The 21115-nt window shown below is 46.7% G+C and overlaps 1 protein-coding gene across 1 annotated transcript in view; it reads right to left on the bottom strand.

Moving 5' to 3' along the window:
• MYO7B (myosin VIIB) overlaps window positions 1-21115 on the bottom strand; it is a 100702-nt gene that overhangs the window by 69742 nt on the left and 9845 nt on the right. The window contains exons 2-5 of the mRNA XM_036254578.1: window positions 16976-17089; window positions 15983-16135; window positions 14517-14701; window positions 10852-10973 (exon numbers count right to left, since the gene is read on the bottom strand). Coding sequence (XP_036110471.1) covers window positions 10852-10973; window positions 14517-14701; window positions 15983-16135; window positions 16976-17089 — 574 coding nt within the window. The remainder of the gene's footprint in view (window positions 1-10851; window positions 10974-14516; window positions 14702-15982; window positions 16136-16975; window positions 17090-21115) is intronic.

Raw genomic sequence — 21115 nt, forward strand, 5'->3', positions numbered from 1 at the left:
GAGCAAGGATTAGAAAATATATTTGAAGAAATAGTGACATAAAACTTCCCTAACTTGGTGAAGGGAAAAGGCATACAAATAAAAGAAGCACAGAGAGCCTCAAGTAAGAAGAACCCAAACAGGCCCACATCAAAACACATAACAAGTAAAGTGCCAAAAATTAAAGACAAAGAGAGAATCCTAAATGCAGCAAGAGATAAACAACAGGTTATCTACAAAAGAACCTTCATAAGGCTATCAGCTGACTTTTCAACAGAGGGAATAACATGAAGTAATCAAGGTCATGAAAAACAAGGATCTGAATCCAATACTACTCTACCAGCAAGGCTATCATTCAAAATAGAAGGTGAAATAAAGCGTTTCCCAGACAAAACAAAAAGGGCTAAGGGAATATATTAACACCAAACCAGCACTGCAAGAAATGCTAAAAGGACTGCTGCAATTAGTAAAAGAAATAAGAGGAAAAATGAAATAATAAACAAAAATGTCAATAAATAAGTACATATCAATAATAACCTTAAGTGTTAATGGATTAAACATTCTGATCAAGACACAGAGTAGTTGATTGGATAAGAAAGCATGACTCATATATATGTTGTTTACAAGAGACACATCTAACAACAAAAGACTCACATAGGTTGAAAGTGAAGGTATAGAAAAAAATCTTCCAAGCAAATGGAAAGAAAAAAAGAGCTGGGGTAGCAATACTCATATCCCATAAAGTAGACTTCAAAATTAAGGCCATAACTAAAGACAAATAAGGCCACTGCATAATATTGAAAGAATCTATCCAACAGCAAGATATAACCTTGGTAAACATATATGCACCCAATATAGGAGCACCAAAATGTATTTTAAAACTTCTGGAGGACTTCAAAGGAGAACTCGATAATGATACAATCATAGCAGGGGACTTCAACACCCTGCTGACATCACTGGATAGATCTTCTAGACAAAAAAATTAACAAGGAAACAGAGACTCTAAATGATGCACTAGATCAAATGTATTTAATATATATCTAGAGAAAATTATACCTCAAAACTGCAGAATTCACATTTTTCTCAAGTGCACATGGGACATTCTCAAAGACAGACCACATGTTGGGACACAAACTAAGTTTCTACAAGTTCAAGAAGACTGAAATCATATTAAGCATCTTTTCAGATCATAATGGCATGAAACTAGAAAACAATTACAGCAAAAACATCTAAACACATGGAGGCTAAATAGCATGTTATTAAAGAATAAATGGGTTACCAAGGAGATCAAGAAAGAAATAAAAACTTCCTGGAAACCAATACAAATGAACACACAACACAAAAATCAATGGGACACAGCAAAAGCAGTCCTGAGAGGGAAGTTCATAGCACTACAGGCCTACCTCAGAAAACAAAACAAATTTCTAATTGACTATCTAACCTCACAACTTAAAGAACTAGAAAGCAAACAAAGAGAAAAACTTAGAGCAAGTAGAAGGAAAGAAATAGTAAAGATCAGAGCAGAAATAAATGACATAGAGACTGAAAAAACAATTCAGAAGATCAATGAAACAAAGAGCTGCTTATTTGAAAAGATAAACAAAATCGATGGCCTTTAGCTAGACTCACAAAGAAACAAAGAGAGAGGACCCAAATTAAAAAAATCAGAAATGTAAGCAGAGAAATAATAACTGACACCACAGAAATACAAAACATCGTTAACAAATACTATGAACAATTATATGCCAACAAATTGGACAATCTAGGGGAAATGGACAAATTTCTAGAAACACATAGTCTTTCATAACTGGACCAGGAAGAGATAGAAAACTTGAACAGACCAATAACAACTAAGGAAATTGAAGATGTAATCAAGAAACTCCCAGCAAACAAAAGCCCATGCCCAGACAGCTTCATGGGGGAGTTTTACAGAACATTCAAAGAAGAACTAACACCCATTCTTCTCAAACTATTCCAAAAAATTCAAGAAGAAGGAAGACATCCAAACTTGTTTTATGATGCCAGCATAATTCTAATTCCAAAACCAGATAAAGACACTACACAGAAAAAACTACAGGCCAATATCCCTGATGAACATGGATGCCAAATCTTTAATAAAATATTCGCAAATAAGATCCAGCAATACACCAAAAAAATTATTCACCATGCCCTGGCCTGTTTGGCTCAGCAGTTGGAGCATTGGCCTGCGGACCAGAGAGTGTTGGGTTCGGTTCCTGCTAGGGGCATGTACCAAAAAAAAAAGAAAAGAAAAGAAAGAAAGAAAAAATTATTCACTATGACCAAGTTAGATTCATCCCAGTGATGCAAGACTGGTACCATATTTGCAAATTAATAAATGTGATACATCACATAAACAAAATGAAAGATAAAACCCATTATGATCATAACAATAGATGCTAAAAAAGCATTCGACAAAATCCAGCACCCATTTCTGATAAAAACACTCAGCAATGTGGGAATAGAGGAATCATATCTCGACATAATACAGGCCATATATGAAAAACCTACAGCCAACATCATACTCAATGGGCAAAAAATACAAGCATTTCCTTTAAGAACAGGAACAAGACAGGGATGCCCACTTTCACCAGTCTTATTTAACATAGTACTGGAGTCTTAGCCACAGCAATTAGACATGAAGAAAAATTAAAAGGGATCCAAATTTGAAAGAAAGAAGTGAATCTGTCATTATCTGCAGATCACATAAAATTGTACATAGAAAACCCTAAAGACTCCATCAAAAATCTACTAGATTTAACAAATGAGTTTGGCAAGGTAGCAGGATATAAAATTAACATCAAGAAATCGACAGCATTCTTATACACCAATGATGAATTCACAGAAAGAGAAACTAAAAAAAACAATCCCATTTACCATTGCAGCAAAAACATTAAGATACCTAGGAATAAACTTAACCAAAGAAGTAAAGGACCTATTTGCAGAAAACTACAGGATATTAAAAAAATAGAGGAAGATATGTACCTTGTTCATGGATGAGAAGAATTAATATCATTAAAATGTCCATACTACCCGAAGCAATCTGTAGACTCAATGCAATCCCCATTAAAATACCAAGGACATATTTCACAGAACTAGAACAAATACTTCAAAAGTTTATATGTAACCAAAAGAGACCCTGAATAGCCACCGCAATCTTGAAAAAGAACAAAACAAAGTAGGAGGGATCACAATACTGGATATCAGGTTATATTGCAAAGCCATTGTAATCAAAACAGCCTGGTACTGGCACAAGAACAGGCATATAGATCAATGGAACAGAACACAGAACCCGGAAATTGACCCAAGACCTTATGCTCAATCAATATTTGACAAAGGAGGCAAGAGAATACAATGGGGTAAAGCCTCTTTAATAAATGGTGTTGGGAAAATTGGACAGCTACATGCAAAAAAAAAAACAAAAAAAAAAAAACTAGACCACCAACTTACACCATACACAAGAATAAACTCAAAATGAATAAAAGACTTAAATGTGACTCGTGAATTGATAAAAATTCTAGAAGAAAATTTAGCAACAAAATTTCGGACATCACACGCAGCAGAATTTTCACTGATACAATGCCAAAGGCAAGAGAAACAGAGGAAGAAATGAATACACGGGACTACATCAAACTAAAAAGCTTCTGCACAGCAAAAGAAACAAGAATCAAAATGGAAGGGGAACCCACTATATAAAGAGCATAATTGTCAATGATATATCAGATAAGGGTTTAATTTCCAAATATATAGAGTCCTCTTACAACTCAACAAACAGAAGACAAAGAGCCCAATTATAAAATGGACAAAGGAACTAAATACACACCTCTCCAAACAAGACATACAAATGGCCAAGAAACATATGAAGAAATGCTCAACGTCACTAATCATCAGAGAGATGCAAATTAAAACAACTATGAGGTATCACCTCACACCTGTCAGAATGGCCGCCATCAACAAATCATCAAACAACAAGTGTTGGCGAGGGTGTGGAGAAAAGGGGACTCTAGTACACTGCTGGTGGGAATGCAGACTGGTGCAGCCACTATGGAAAACAATATGGTGTTACCTCAAAAAATTAAAAATGGAACTTCCATTTGACCCAGTGATCCCACTTCTAGGAATGTATTCGAAGAAGCCTGAAACACCAATCAGAAAGAATATATGTACCCCCATGTTCATAGCAGCACTATTTACAATCACTAAGATCTGGAAAAAGCCCAAATGTCCATCAATAGATGAGTGGATAAAAAAGCTGTGTTACATTTACACAATAAAATACTATGCAGCTGTAAGAAAGGAATATCTCTTACCATCTGAGACGACATGGAGGGAACTGGAGAGTATTATGCTAAGCGAAATAAGCCAATCAGAGAAAGACAAATACCACATGATCTCACTTATTTGTGGAATATAATGAACAAAAAAAAGTTGATGAACAAAATAGACCCAGAGACATAGAAAGGAGTTCACATTAACAAACTTCCGAGGTGTAGGTGTGGGGCTGAAGGTGGAGGGATCAACCAAAGAACTTATATTATGTACATAACCAATGGACATGGACAACAATGCTTGCCTGGAGGGTGGGGGTGGGATAGGGAGGAGGGTGTCTGGGGGTGGGGAACATCTGTAACAAAAATAAATTAATTTAGAAAGAAAGAACCTGATGTAGATTTGTGTGTGTGTGTGTGTGTAAAGTGACCAGCGATTTTAAAATGTATATGGGAATGCAAATGACCTAGTACAACCAAGTTCGAAAAAGAACAAAATTGGAGGATGTGTGCTGCCTGATCTCAAGGCTTACTTAAAAGCTACAGAAATCAAGACGGTGTGGTACTGGTGAAGAGATAAATAAAGAGAGGGATGAATAGAATAGAGCATCCAGAAATAGATGGTCAGTTGATTTTAGACAAAAGTACGAGAGCAATGCAATGGAGAAAGAATAGTTCTTTCAAAAAATGGTGCTGAATTGACTTGGTATCCATATGGAAAGCAGGAAGAAACTAAGGGAGTAAGAGAGGAAGGAAAGAAAAGAAAGAGAAAGAGAACATCTCTGGGCTAGGCAAAGATTTCTTAGATATAACATCCAAAGCATAATCCATAAAAGAAAAAAATGATCAATTAAACTTTATCTAAACCTAAAATGTCTGCCACATAAAACACTGTTCAGATATTGAAGGACAGCCACAGACTGGGGGAATATTTGCAAAGCACCTGTCTTCTGAGGGACTTGTTTCCAAAACATATAATTAACTCTTATGAAATCATAAATAAGGATTCAACTCAGTCAAGAAAAAAAAAAAGATAGGCAAAAGATTCAAAAAGAGAAGTCACCAGAGAAATGACACAGATGGGCAACGAGCATGTGAAAAGCAACTGCACCCGGCCGGTGTGGCTCAGAGGTTGCGTGTTGACCCATGCACCAAGAGGTCGACGATTAAATTCCCGGCCAGGACACATGCCCAGGTTGTGGGCCAAGTTATGGGCCTGCTGCCCACAGTGCAGGAGGAGGCCAGGTGATGTTCTCTCTCATTAATGTTTCCATGCCTCTCTCCCTCTCCCTTCTTCTGTCTCTCTAATATATGAAAAAGAGGAAAAAAATTAAAAAAGGAAAAGAAAGCAGCCATGCTGCTGGCCATAAGGGAGAGGTGAGAGACAGCCATCCACGAGGAGAGGTGAGAGACAGCCACGAGGGAGAGGTGAGAGACAGCCATCCACGAGGAGAGGTGAGAGACAGCCATCCACGAGGAAGAGGTGAGAGATAGCCATTCACGAGGAGAGGTTAGAGACAGCCACGAGGGAGAGGTGAGAGACAGCCATTCATGAGGAGAGGTGAGAGACAGCCATTCACGAGGAGAGGTGAGAGACAGCCACGAGGGAGAGGTGAGAGAGCCATTCATGAGGAGAGGTGAGAGACAGGGTGAGAGACAGCCATCCATGAGGAGAGGTAAGAGACAGCAAGCCATGAGGGGAGGGGAGAGACAGCCACGAGGGAGAGGTGAAAAGACAGCCATCCACGAGGGAGAGGTGAGAGACAGCCACGATGGAGAGGTGAGAGACAGTCATCCACGAGGGGAGGTGAGAGACAGCCATACATGAGGGGAGGTGACAGACAGCCATCCATGAGAAGAGGTTAGAGAAAGCCACGAGGGAGAGGTGAGAGACAGCCATCCATGAGGGGAGGTGAGAGACAGCCACGAGGGAGAAGTGAGAGACAGCCATCCACGAGGAGAGTTGAGAGACAGCCACGAGGGAGAAGTGAGAGACAGCCATCCATGAGGGCAAGATGAGAGACAGCCATCCACGAGGAGATTTGAGAGACAGCCATCCAAGAGGGGAGGTGAGAGACAGTCATCCACGAGGAGAGTTGAGAGACAGCCATCCACGAGGGGAGGTGAGAGACAGCCACAACGGAGAGGTGAGAGACAGCCATCCATGAAGGGAGGTGAGAGACAGCCACAAGGGAGAGTTGAGAGACAGCCATCCACGAGGGAGAGGTGAGAGACAGCCATCCACGAGGAAGAGGTGAGAGACAGCCATCCACGAGGAGAGTTGAGAGACAGCCATCCACGAGGAGAGTTGAGAGACAGCCATCCACGAGGGAGAGGTGAGAGACAGCCATCCACGAGGGAGAGGTGTGAGACAGCCATCCACGAGGAGAGTTGAGAGACAGCCATCCACGAGGAGAGGTGAGAGACAGCCATCCACGAGGAGAGGTGAGAGACAGCCATCCATGAGGGAGAGGTGAGAGACAGACATCCACGAGGAGAGTTGAGAGACAGCCATCTACGAAGGAAGGTGAGAGACAGCCATCCACAAGGGGAGGTCAGAGACAGCCACGAGGGAGGGGAGAGAGACAGCCATCCACGAGGGGAGGTGAGAGACAGCCATCCACGAGGAGAGGTGAGAGACAGCCATCCACGAGGGGGAGGTGAGAGACAGCCATCCACGAGGGGAGGTGAGAGACAGCCATCCACGAGGGAGAGGTGAGAGACAGCCATCCACGAGGAGAGGTGAGAGACAGCCATCCACGAGGGGAGGTGAGAGACAGCCATCCACGAGGAGAGGTGAGAGATGAGATACCACTGCACTCACACCAGCGTGTACACAGCCACCCCTCTGCACCAAATGTGAGGATGGCACAGGGCATCTTCTGACTAAGGTAAATTGCTCACTTATCATCCAGGCATCTCACTCCTGCCTGTTTATTTAAAAGAAAAACACGTGTTCACACAAAAACCGGTATGCCCTGTTGCAGGTCAGAAAAGCTAGGAACATTTTGGAACGAGAGGATTGGGAAACTGAGGCAGGAAATGAGACAAGGCTAAAAAGCTTTGCAGACTGCTTGTTGTAGGGCCTCATCTCAGGAACAAGGTTAACACCTCTCCTTATCTCAAGAGCATGCAGTAGAGGATGGGGAATAGAAGGGAGAGGAGGAGGAGGAAGCAGAGACCCCTTAGTACACATCATCCTGAAGTTGTTAGGACTGGAGGGAAGAGGAGAGAAGAAGAGTATAAACAATAACCACAAAGCCAGGAGTCAGGGTCTCAATGCCAGTACCTTTCATATATTGTGGACAAGCTATAACAAAAAAAAAGGGGAGACTTTTATTGTTTATTTTTTCTTTATTGACTTTAGAGAGAGAGGAAGGGGAGGGAGAGAGAAGTAAAACATTGATGAGAGAGAACATTGATTGGCTGCCTCCAGCATACCCCCCACTGGGGATTGGGCCCACAACCTGGGCATGTGCCCTGACCTCTTGGTGCATGGGTTGATGCTCAAGCACTGAGCCACACCAGCCGGGCAAGGGGAGACTTTTAGAGTTAATCTGTACCAGGATATCTAGCAAAGGAATTTTTTAAAGAATTATTTTTATCAATTTATTTTTGATACAGATGTTTCTCCTTTTCCCCCCATTGACACCCACCTCCCTATACCCTCCCCTGCCCCATCCTCAACTTTGTTGTCCATGTCCATTGTTTATGCATACATGCATATAAGTTCTGTGGTTCATCTCATTCATCCCGCACCACCATCCCCTCCTCTGAGGTTTGTCAGTCTGTACCCCATTTCTATGTCTCTGGGTCTATTTTGTTCATCAGTTTGTTTAGCAAAAGAAACAACCATCAAAATGGAAAGGGATCCCACTATATGGGAGACCATAATTGCCAATGATACATCAAATAAGGGGTTAATTTTCAAAATATATAGAGGGCTCTTACAACTCAACAGAAGGAAGACAAAGAATCCAATTAAAAAGTGGGCCAAGGAACTAAAAAGACATCTCTCCAAACAGGACCTACAAATGGCCAAGAGACATATGAGAAAATGTTCAACATCACTAATCATCAGAGAGATACAAATTAAAACAACAATGAGGTATCACCTCACACCTGTCAGAATGGCCACCATCAACAAATCATCAAGCAACAAGTGTTGGCGAGGGTGTGGAGAAAAGGGGACTCTAGTACACTGCGGGTGGGAATGCAGACTGGTGCAGCCACTATGAAAAACACTATGGTCTTACCTCAAGAAATTAAAAATTGAACTGCGGCCCTGGCCGGTTTGGCTCAGCGGTTAGAGCGTCGGCCTGCGGTCCAGAGAGACCCAGGTTCGGTTCCCGCTAAGGGCATGTACCTCGGTTGCAGTTTGTCCCCAGCCCTGGTTGGGTTGTGAGGGTGGCAACCACTTGATGTGTCCCTTTCACATCGATGTTTCTCTCTCTCTCTCTCCCACTCTATCTGAACAAAATATATAAAAAAAAAAGAATTCTCAGTAAAAACTGAACTGCCATTTGACCCAGTGATTCCACTTCTAGGAATATATCCTAAGAAGCCTGACACACCAATCAGAAAGAATATATGTACCTCCTTGTTCATAGCAGCACTATTTACAATAGCTAAGATCCGGAAACAGCCCAAGTGTCCATCAGTAGATGAGTGGATAAAAAAGCTGTGGTACATGTACACAATGGAGTACTATGCAGTGGTAAGAAAGATCTCTTCTTATTCTTTGAGATGATGTGGAGGGACCTGGAGAGTATTATGCTAAGCGAAACAAGCCAGGCAGAGAAAGACAAATATCACATGATCTCACTTATTTGTGGAATATAATGATCTTAGTAAGGGAACTTTTAAAAAAACTTATAGACAGGAGGGTATAAGATAGACACCGCCCACCACCCTTGCTCTTCAGATTAGCTGAGGCCCCTCTGCACTTGACAAGCCAGATATATAGGTTTGCTTGCTCTGTTTCATTAATCAATGTGCATGCTTCAATGCTTTAATAAATTCACTTGCGTTAATGTTTTAATAAATTCACCAACCAGAACACAAGTAATATCTAGAGTCTCTTATATAAGTTATTTTATATGAGAAGACAAGGATCGAGGTTGGGGACAGTGGCGCCCTCTGATTTAGGGGGCTGTCCAGTAACACCTCTCTGGTGTCTGCGAGAGCTGCTTGTCACGCCTCTGTGGGCAGAGGTTTTATTCATAATCACTAAGAACTATAAACAACCCAGATGTCGTTCACTTGGTGAACAAGCAGGGGTACCTCTGTACAGTGTAATACAAGGAATGCTTCTTGATACAGGCAACAACATGAAAAAGTCCCAAATGCATTATGTTAATGAAAGTCAGCAGACCCAAAAGGCTACAAACTGTAGGATTATATTTGTATGACCCTCTGAAAAAGATAAAACTATAGGTTTCCCAGGGGCTGGGGCTGGGAAGAGAGTTAACTACAAACAAACCAGAGGGAATTTGTGTGTGTGTGTGTGTGTGGCGGGGGGGTAGGAACATTCTATATCATGATTATGATAGAGGTTATATGACTTTGTCAAAACTCATAAAACTGTGCATCAAACACTGTGAATGTTTACTGCAAATAAATCACACCACCTCGGTGATAAAGAAAAAGTGAACATGCTGACCAGTGGTTGGAGCCCTGCAGCTGAGGTCACCGCTTCTGGGCCACTCCCACCAGAGACTGAGCAAGGGGGCGCGAGGGCCTGGCGCTGGGCGCCACGCAGGATTGCTCTGCCTGGCATTGGCTCTGAGCACCCCGGGGTTGGCCCAGACCATGTCAGCCTGCACTGCAGCGTGAATCTCACCCACCCAGCTCAGCTCTTTCCTCTCGAGGTGTCCTGCCAGCATCCAGGCCAGAGGCTTTTCCCACCATTCCTACTTCCTCCCCTCATCTTCCACAGGGCCACCCTCAATAAATCCCCTGCAGTCCTAACCCCAGCGGGCAGCTGCTTCCCGAGGACCCAAACTGACATACCCAGTGTTTCCCAAGTGGATTTCATCTTGGGCCCCTTTTATTTATTTATTTATTTATTATTATTATTATTTTTATTATTTTTTATCCTCACCCATTTTGGGTGACATTCATCTTCAGATAGAGTGAGAGGGACAGAGAGAGGAAGAGAGAGAGAGAGAAACATTGATGTGAGAGAGATTCATCGAGTGGCTGCCACCCATACAACCCCAACCAGGGCCGGGGACAAACTGCAACCGAGGTATGTGCCCTTAGCAGGAACCGAACCCGGGACTCTCTGGTCCGCGGGTGGATGCTCTAACCGCTGAGCCAAACCAGCCAGGGCATCTTGGGCCCCTTTTAAAAGGAATACTTGTTTTAATCCTGTGGAAAACACACCTAGTAATAGCATATACAGTCATCAGTCTTCCCCTTCATGTTTTTGGGGGGCCCCACACTCCCACCCGCCTCATTCTCTCATGTCCTGAGGAATTTTGAGAAGTGCTGAAAGTGGGTGGCCTCTCTTGTTCTTCCCAGGGACACCTCCTCAAAAGAAGGTCCAGCCACGAGAAGGCCTGGGCTGGAGGTGACTGCTTACCTTCCAGGATGGGGTTGGCCTCCAGCACCTGCTGCTCAATCCAGGAATGCTGGCCGCTGACGGTGGCCAGGAACTGCAAGATGAGCTTGGTGGTCTCCGTCTTCCCCGCCCCAGACTCGCCGCTGTGAAGACAGTGTGCAGGGAATCAGTCAACAAAACATGCAGTGCTCAGCGCCTCTCAATTCTCTGCAAACCCGCCCCAGGCCACTTTCCGGGACAGTCTGAACAGAGATGCTCAGTGCTTAGTGATGCAGATGCGTGGAGAAGACAGACAACAGGATGCCTGGCTGTGACATGCTCTGGAGAGGAACCATGACCGCCTTTCGGGAAGCAGCCTGGCACAGGCACCAGACGCTTCAGAATCGTCCTGCGCTTAGCCTCAGAAATAACCTAAAATCAGAAAAGGATTTCTGCTCATTAGAGCATCATGTATCATTGCAGTTGTGGAAGATCAGAAGTCACCGAAACGGGGAAATGAGCTATGGTCCATCAGTCAGAGACCGTTCTGCAGCCATGAACACAGGGTAGACAGGGTGTCTGCCCTGAGCTTGAGCGACACGGCAGTGCTCATGAGTGACTGTTACACGACACGTTGGTATGAGCAGCAGTGTTTTTCTGAGAACATTTTAATAAAATTTTCTAAAATTTTCATAATGAATATATATTAATTTCATGATGGTGAAATAGGAAAACTAGTTTTTAAAAGCTACTTAGGACATTTATTTTTATCCTCACCTGAGGACATTTTTTTCCATTTTTTTGCTCAGATAGAGTGGGAGGGAGAGAGAGAGAGAAACATCGATGTGAAAGGGACACATCGAGTGGTTGCGTCCCACACAACCCAACCAGGGTTGGGGACGAATCTCAACTGAGGTACATGCCCTTGGCCAGAATTGAACCCACAACTCATTGGTCTGCGGGCTAATGCTCTAACCACTAAGCCAAACCTGCCAGGGACATTTATTTAGGTTAGAAAAGACACTGTGTCTGGCACACAGCACACACTCACATGTGTAATGATTAATGTTACTGTTACTATTAGTTTAAAAGTTACTTTTGTGTAAATGATTCTTCACTGTGGAAATTGTCACATGTCTGGAACGGGCAGAAGAGGGCCATGCCTCACTGAGGGAAGCGCGGCCCGCAGGCCGGCAGTCTGTCTGTCACCTGGTGACCGGCTCCCAGGCCCCACCAGCTCTCGGTCAGGATCTGCATCTCCTCCAGATCCCCAGGGGGTTCTTGCAACTTTACAGTTTGCAAAACAAACTCCCGCAGTCCCATTTCCAGCTTCTACTCCCGGCCAATTTTGTTTCCCTCTGCACTATTTTGAAGCAAATCCCAAATATTGTTTCATCTGAAAATGTTCATCTGAAAAGAAGTTTTGGTTAAAATGTCCACGCTTGCTGTGCCAGTGAAGTCAGCCTGCTGGGGAGCTTCCACTGAGCGGCAGACACCAGCCGGCAGAGAGCTGCTGGTCGCACGGGCCTGGGGCTGGGCAGGCTGAGGAGAAGGCAGTTTGACTGAGTGATGTGTTCGGCAGAGGGTGGAAGATCCAGGTGCTCTGCCCTGTTCTCAGGCACTGCGTCCTGGAGGTGAGAAGCAGCCCTCTGAGCTCCTCAGCCAGCCTGGGGCCCAGCTCTGGAGGTCTGCTCCCAGGCTAAGGGGCAGATTGGGACCATACTACGCAGACAGGCAAAGCCTGAGAGGGGTCAGAACGAGACAGGCCCGTGAGCCAGGACACGTGGAACAGGGAACTGGAGGCAGAGCTGAGCACACTGACAGAGCGATGCCAGCAGACACAGAAGGTCCCCTCCCTGCAGGTGACATCGAGGCCTCAGCTGTGTTTCGGCTCCAGGCCCAGAAAAGCAGCAGAGCAGGGGCGACACCAGGGCCAGCTGCGATGACTGCCGACCCCTGCCCTGCCCTGACCGGCAGAGGGGGCCAGGACCCTGAGGGCACACCTAGAAAACTGGTGACTATTCTGCTGAGACCTCCCTAGAGTCCCGCCTGCAAGAGAGAGATAAGCCTCCAGACACAGCCCGCCGCCCCTTTCCCTCCCCCACAGGACAGGTCAGACTCTACAGGACCCACCAGACTTGCAGCCAGGAGGGCAGTGGGCAGTGGCAGCTCAACTCAAGCTAACCCTCTGACCCTGTCCCCAAGGCCCCCTTTCTCAGACTTCCCAGAGAGCTGGCCCAGCCCAGCCTAGGCTCTCAGCCCTTTCTTGTTTCCCTATTCCCAGCTCTAGTGAATGTTCCCTCGAATCCCCTGGACTTGAGCTGTGACACATCCCCTACAGGGACCCACACACCAGCGGCCAGCTCAGGGCCATTTCTCCTTTCCAGGGACAAGAACATGAGCTCCTGGCACAGAAATCCCGTTCATTCAGAGAAGTTCCCCCACCCTCTGTCTTTTTTTCCAGAGTCCTGGGTTTGAATTCCTTACTTGATAGCTAAGTGTCCCCAGCAAGGGGTCTCCACCTGTCCGGATGTAGGCTGCCCCAACAGTAGAACAGGAGTGAGAGTGTCTATTCAGAGGGTTGCTGACAGCATGGAAACCTATGTGGTAGGACTGCCCCTGGGGTTCTGTGCCTGCGTCTCCTCAGAGAGGTGGTGCCGGGTCTGCCCCTCCCCCGCAAAGCAGGGCCCAGCACTCTCTCCTAATTCCCTGCAGAGCTTTTCTTCAAAGCTCCTTAGAGCAACTTGCTTATCTGTGGTCTGCCTATCTGCCTTCCGTAGGATGTAAGGTCCTCGAGGCAGTAAGTGTCACCCCTTTCCTGTGTGTTGCTGTCTCCCCATGTCAGGGTGGTGTGAAGCGCACAACTGGAGCACATCAGAACGTCCAATAGCCTGGCCGTGTGGCTCAGGGGTTGAGCGGTCACAAGTGTGATTTCCCGTCAGGGCACATGCCCAGGTTGTGGGCCTGATCCCCAGTGTGCAGCATGCAGGAGGCGGCCAATCGATGTTCTCTCTCATCGATGTTTCTCTCTCCCTCTCTCTTCCTCTCTCTCTAAAAATCAATAAAGAAAAAAATTAGAATGTCCAATAAAAAGAGAGAATGATAAAAAGAGAGAATGAATGAATGACTGCTAGGGCACCAAGCAATGTGCCTGGAGCCAGATTCTTCTCCTCCTTCCTGCCCTCCCACCCTCCTTCCCTGGAGCAGGGGGCCTGTGCCAGAAGCAGAGGCCAGTTCCGGGACTGGGGACACACCCTCTGAGCTCCCTGACCCGAGAGCTGCCCCGGAGCAGCTGCTGCCCTGTCCTCATGAGGCCTGCCTTCCCGAGTTGTTCGCTCGTTTTTGAATGAGACCTCACCTGTTTGACCACGGCACCCCAAATGCCTGTGCTGGGTTCCATTTCTAAAGGAACCTTCCCATCCGTCCTTGTCTCAGGAAATAGTCCCTGAAGTTGGGGACAGTCAAAGCCTGGTGACCCAGTGGAAGACCAGGCTCTGACGGAAGGAAGCCTTGGAAGGACGTTTAAGGGTCCAGGGGCAGCAGGGGCCAGATTCCTGGGTGCTCGTGTGCTTTTGGGGAGGGCGGGAGCCCCTAAATCAGGCTGGTCTGTGGGAGAGTGTTAGAGAGAGGAGCTGTTCCCTCCAGTACAAGATGCTCAGCAGAGGTGCGGGGCCCCCGCCTGCCCCAGGAATGGGGTTCGCCCCCACCTGATGATGCAGCACTGGTCCCTCTTGTTCCTCTGCATGTTGAAGTAGCAGTTGTTGGCCACAGCGAAGACGTGCGGAGGCAGCTCTCCCATGTGGCGGTTGTAGTATAGCTGCACCTGCTCCCGCGTGTAGAGCGGCAGCACCTGGAACGGATTCACGGCCACCAGGATGGAGCCTGTGTACGTCTGGGGAAGGGACAGGAGGTCAGCCTTCCACTGCGATGCCCGGCCTCTGCCTTGGCCTTGGAGACGGGTGGGGACAGGGGTCTGATTCTGGCCGGGAGACAAGGCTCTGAGCTGCTCAGATCCTTCCTCTACAAAGGTAGGGTGTCGCAGTGCGCGAGAACTCCGCTGCGGGGCGCATTGCAGGAAGGAGTGTGCGGGGCTCATTGCTAATGTTTATCATTCTATCGAGTATTTGGAATCAGCTGGGCTGGATGTACGCAGTAGTGTCCACAGATCTCCCACAGCGCCTCTGGGAGTCTGGCCGACGATGTCAGCCCCCAGGGAGCCCTCCTGAGCCCCCGTTCAGGAAACGTGCTCATGTGGCCACCCCTGGAGGGTGGGACGGGCAGCCACCTCTGATCTCAGTCTTTACTTTAGGAATGGACGGCATAGGCTTTCTGCTGTGCGAACTGTGGCAGCAGATGGAAGAAGGCAGCCAGCAGCAGCCCCCGGGGAGGAGCTCTGCACAGGCCGGGCGGCGGCTCAGGGAGCCTGTGCCCCTCCCGGCAGGGCCACCTCCTTTCCTCCTCTCAGCCTCTCCTGTGCATGGCCACTGCTCGTTCTCTCCCTCTTCTGAGCACCCTAGAAGGAGAGCATGGAGCCACAGCCCCCTGCGACAGCACCCGGAATGCAGTCCTTTCCCCAGGCCACACCCGCTGAAGGCAGGCCAGTGTCGATTTGGGGATGCTGCTGGTCCTGGGAGAATCTGCCCTGGAGCAGGGGTGGGAGCCACAGGGCTGGCGAGCCTGTCACCTGCTGCCAGATCTGGGGCAAGGACCGGCGTCCACCCGCGTGGCCCTCCTGATTGTTACAGGACTCACTCCTAGGAGGTAGGAGGACCCTATGACCCTGTCTCTGTCACATGCCTGGGAAGGGGGCCCTGGGAGGACTGTGCCTGACCCCCTGGCCTCTGATCCACCTGGACCTTGGAGCAGACCTTCTGCGCAGGGAAGAGGCAGCATTAATAAAGCACCTACTGTGTACCAAGTACTTGCTGGCATGCTACCTGCCAGCTTCATGTTCCCTCAAAACATCATCACTGACTTTTAGATTAGGGAGCAGGGATGGAGAGAGGTTGGGCACCATGTCCACATCATGCAGTGAGGGCATGGGGAGTGGGGTTGGACCAGGCATGCCTGGCTGCACCCCCACCCCAGAATCTGGTGTTTGTCCTTAGCCAGAGGCTAATCTGCATGCACCGAGCCTGCTGGGGGGCGGGGCATGCATAGACTGGGGACTCACGTAGATCTTGTGCTGCTGGTAGCGGATCAGGAGGTTGTGCACCATGCCTGCTTCATTCAGGTCCCCCAGATGGATCATGTCGTCGACACCCTGAGCCAAGTTGGGGTGCATGGGGCTGAGGGTGCCAAGGTCCTCTGTCTGGACCCAGTGTTCCTGGAATGAAGGGCACAGAATCCCATGCAGGGCTGCCTCTGCATGGACCACCCACTGTACTCTCTAGTCTCTGCAGATTAGCTGACCTCGGGACCCATCTCTGGCAATCTGAAGTTAAGGTCAAGGAACACCTGGGACAGCATCAGCTCAGTCTGTCTGCAGTCAGCACCTGCCTAGGGTCAGGTGTCAGTGCAGCCAGCTGGGGGACAGGGGTGGATTTCAGGCCAGGGTCAGAGGAGCTGGTAGCCAGCAGCTACCTTTGGCTGTGATTGGGATCAAGGGCAGGTTGCAGCTGGAAGCCTCACAGGTGGTTGAAATAAAAGCATGCCTTTTAAAAGTGTAAAAGTGTCTTTTTAACTGCACAATATTATTTTGCAAATAGAGATGTAATTGTTAGTATTCCACTGGCTTCCTAGTGTGGATTCCCAGGTCAGAGTCTAGAATCCTCTCCCCGGAAGCCGAGCGTCTACACGTCCCTCGCTGTGGAGGCTGCGGAGAGCAGCGGAGGGCTGCCTGGGGAGTCCCATGTCCTGTCTTTCCAGCTCACCCTCCTTTGCTTTGCAAACCAGCGTTCTGCCCCCACCCCACTCTGCCACAGCCTCTGCCCCACCTCACTCCTTCCTGCTCCCCTAACTGTCCGTCACCAAACCATCTCTCGCTTTTTCACTACAGAAACGGTTCTCAAGACAGATCAGCAGCATTCTGTCCTGGCACACAGCTCCTCACGTGGACTTTGGAACTCCTGGTGTTGGGGAGCAGTGCCAGAGAAGGAGAGGGCTCAGAGTTCGGGGGGGGGGTCACTGAGAGGGCCCAGCCTCTGGGAAAGCGGCCCACACTGACCTTGCCCTCATCATCTTCAATCAGGGTCTTGCCAGGCTTTGTTTCTTTGACGACGCCCCCGATGGCGATGCTGGTTTTGTTGGCAAAGGTGGGGTTCAGCCACACGTGGTCACCCTAGGGGGCAGAGAGAAAGCTGCCATTGGATCCCTGTCCCACCTCCCCCTTCCTGCTCAAGACATACCTTTCTTGGGGGCGGCCCCTTCCAACCAAGAGCTCCCAAGGCAGCTGGTGCATTCTCCCCTCCATCTTCCTTCCTATCGTCCGTTTCCCTTCCCTTCCTACCTCTCCTGGCCACTCTTACTACAACAGTAATGGGAAGTGGTAGCAGAAATGTCCCTGGCCTAGCCTGGTTCTGAGAAAAGGACATGCCATATTTGCAGGAAACAGTCTTCCCGTGAGGAGGAAAGAGAGTCTCTGTCCTGTGAATAGCTCTGTAGAACCCAAACCCACTGGTGGTGAGACATGAAGACGGCAACCTCACCAGGTGTTTGCTAGCTCGGAACATGGCATGACTCCCACAACCCTCCTGGTGATCCCCAAAGCTCACCCCATTCAAAGGAGAGTGACCCAAAAGGGACCAGCAGAGGTCCACGTGCAAGGGAACCAAGCTCTGAAGGGGAGAAGGAGCTGGAAACACCAGCAGAAACACAACTGCACTGAGCAGGGGAAATGTAACCAAGCATTTCCCTCGGATTTCCAAACACAGACAGACGTGCAGACCAGAAGCCAAAGATGAGGTGGAGAGACAACAGAAAGGATAAGACTTTAACAGCAAAGCTCAAGAAAGAGATGGAGGAAAAGAAGTAAACAGAGGTCAGACGTGACAGCAGAGTTGGAACCAGAACAGCACAGCTAACAGCACAGTAGACGGCATAGCAGACAATGTAGACAATACTATAAACGGGGCCACTTGAACGTGGAGCCCAAGCTGTCCCAGAGGAGCTGTCCCAGAGGAGCTGCCCTGCACGTCTTCTCAAACCTTTGGGATGTTAACACAGGACGAGGTAACCCTTGAACTGGGCCGAAAGCAACACTGTGTCCCAAAGCACTGTTTACAAGACTAATAAGAATGCAGATAGGATGACGACTGAGCTGAAAATCAGAAACATTGTTTAGAATTAGTGTCACTTTGTTAGCCTGTCGGCACCCATGGAAAGCCTTCCTCTGTGATGGAATTGTTCTTCCGCTTCCCCTGAACACCCGCTGCCTTTGTCCACTCGCCGCCTTTGTCCACTCGCCAGAACCCGGGCTCGGGCCTGAACTGGTGCCTCACAGCAGCTCTTCTTGCTGGTCCCAAAGGTGTGCTTTCTCTCGCTTTGGCCTTTTATTTTCAGGTTAACAGCAGGAAGGGAAAAGGTGAGCAAAATGACATAAACATTTTAAAAGATTAGAATCAGGAAGGAAGGAATACATATCAAAAAAGGGCAAAGTTACAAATAACTGGAGTGCCTAAAGAATAAAACAAGAAAAAATTTAAAAACAGTGAAAGAGTATTTAAAGATATAATTTAAGACAACTTTCCAGAAATTAAAGAAGCCTTGAATCTACAGATTAAAAACACACCAGAAAGAGATTCCAAAATGGCAGTGGAGTGAACGGAAGCTACACAGACTGTCTCCCAGAACCAAACTGGAATTACAACTATAACAGACAAATTGATGGGAGAAAGCAACAGAAAAGCAGCTTGCAAGGACCATATAACCAGGGATACTGACTCTATCCTGGTAGGATTGCGAAGGCACCAGACGGGGGCTGGGAGCCCACAGACAGCAGCGGCCTTAGCTGTGAGCAGCGCCCTCGGGTTACACTCCGAAGCGGCTCCACAGCGCAGAGCTGGGAATGAGGCTAAAAAAGCCACAGCCACTCACCTTGGGCTCGGGCAGAGGGAGGGCAGACTGGACTGGAACCGTGTGGGGACACTCGGGATTTGGAGGGTGCTCAGAGCATTTTCTGAGTTGCTGCCACGCAGGACGGTAGCCATATTGCTCCTTCCCAGGGCTCTGAGGAGAGGCAGCAGCCCCTCTCTCAGAGATCCAACCCCACCCTGTGGGCCACTGAAGTGCTAATTGAGGCTCATGAACAACCAGCATCTGCCCCACCCTTGGGAAATCCCCTTATGCTGAGCACCTGAGGGAGTTTTTCAATCAACTGACAACCCAAAACTCATCAAGTAACCTCGACTGATAGCCTCCAGGCAAAAAGCTAGAGGATGACAGTACCTTTCCTGGGCTAGCAACTTTAACCAGGAAAGTAAGACTTGACAGTGGTTTTTAATGTGGGTCCTCCCTCGCTCAACTAAACCCAGGAGAGGGAGCCACAAACAGCAGAACACCAACACCCACAGGGAAAACTTGACAGGCTCCAAAGCCCACTGTGACAGCTAAAATGGTGAAACACAGAAACAGAAGCCAAATGAAAGAGCAAGAGACCTCCACTGAAGATGAGATCAATGTGGAGCAGTTAGGCATGTTAACAGAGCTAGAATTCAGAGCCATGATCTTGAGGAAGCTCAACAGCATGAATAAGGACATAGAGACGCTGAAAATAAGCCAATTGGAAATTAAGAACCACCAAGAAGAGATAAAAAATGACATATCAGAAATGAAAAACACATTGGAAGGTCTAAAAAGCAGAGTAGAGGAAGCTGAGGACTGGATCAGTGAATTAGAAGACAGGGTAGAAAAAATCAACCAATCAGAAAACCAAAAGGAAAAAAACAATTAAAAAGCAGGAAGACAGTTTAAGAGACCTGTGGGACAACTGGAAACATAACAATATTCGCATCATAGGAGTCCCCGAAGAAGAAGAAAATGAGCAAGGGATAGAGAATATATTTAAAAAAATAGTGACAGAAAACTTCCCTAATTTGGTGAAGGAAGAAGGCATTCAAGTTCAAGAAGCACAGAGAGTCCCAAGTATGAAGAACCCAAACAGGCCCAAACCAAGACACATAGTAATTAAAATGCCAAAAATTAAAGACAAAGAGAGAATCCTTAAAGCAGCAAGAGATAAGCACCAGGTTATCTACAAAGGAAACCCCAGAAGGCTCTCAGCTGACTTCTCACATGAAACACTACAGGCCAGAAAGGAATGGCATGAAGTAATCAAGGTCATGAAAAACAAGGATCTGAATCCAAGACTACTCTACCCAGCAAGGCTATCATTCAAAATAGAAGGTCAAATGAGCTTCCCAGACAAAAAAAAAAAAAAAAAGGCCAAGGGAATACATTAGCACCAAACCAGCACTGCAAGAAATGTTAAAAGGACTACTGTAATTAGTAGAAGAAATAGGAAGAAAAATATAACCACACTAAACAAAAATGGCAATAAACAAATACATATCAATAATCACCTTAAATGTAAATGGACTAAATGCCCCCATAAAAAGACACAGAGTAGCTGATTGCATAAGAAAGCATGACTCATCTATATGCTGTTTACAAGAGACCCACCTCACAACAAAAGACTCACATAGGTTGAAAGTAAAGGGATGGAAAAAAATTTTCCAAGCAAAGGGAAAGCAAAAAAAGCTGGGGTAGCAATACTCATATCTGATAAAATAGATTTCAAAATGAAGGTCATAACTAGAGACAAAGAAGGCCACTACATAATAATGAAAGGATTTATTCAACAGGAAGATATAACCTTGATAAACATATATGCATCCAATATAGGAGCACCAAAATATATTAAAAATCTTCTGGAGGACTTCCAAGGAGAAATCGACAGCAATACAATCATAGCAGGGGACTTTAACACCCTGTTGACAGCACTGAATAGATCCTCTAGACAAAAAAAATTAGCAAGGAAACAGAGACTCTAAATGAAGCACTAGACCAAATGGATTTAATAGATATCTACAGAGAATTACACACCAAAACTACAGAATACACATTCTTCTCAAGTACACATGGGACATTCTCAAAGATAGACCACATGATAGGACACAAACTAAATCTCTACAAGTTCAAGAAGATTGAAATCATATCAAGCATCTTCTCAGATCACAATGGCATGAAACTAGAAATCAATTGCAAAAAGAACATGCAAAGACATTTGAACACATGGAGGCTAAATAGCATGTTATTAAACAATGAATGGGTTACCAAGGAGATCAAAGAAGAAATTAAAAACTTCCTG

Source organism: Molossus molossus, unplaced genomic scaffold (assembly GCF_014108415.1).
Source record: "Molossus molossus isolate mMolMol1 unplaced genomic scaffold, mMolMol1.p scaffold_m16_p_11, whole genome shotgun sequence".
NCBI lineage: Eukaryota > Metazoa > Chordata > Mammalia > Chiroptera > Molossidae > Molossus > Molossus molossus.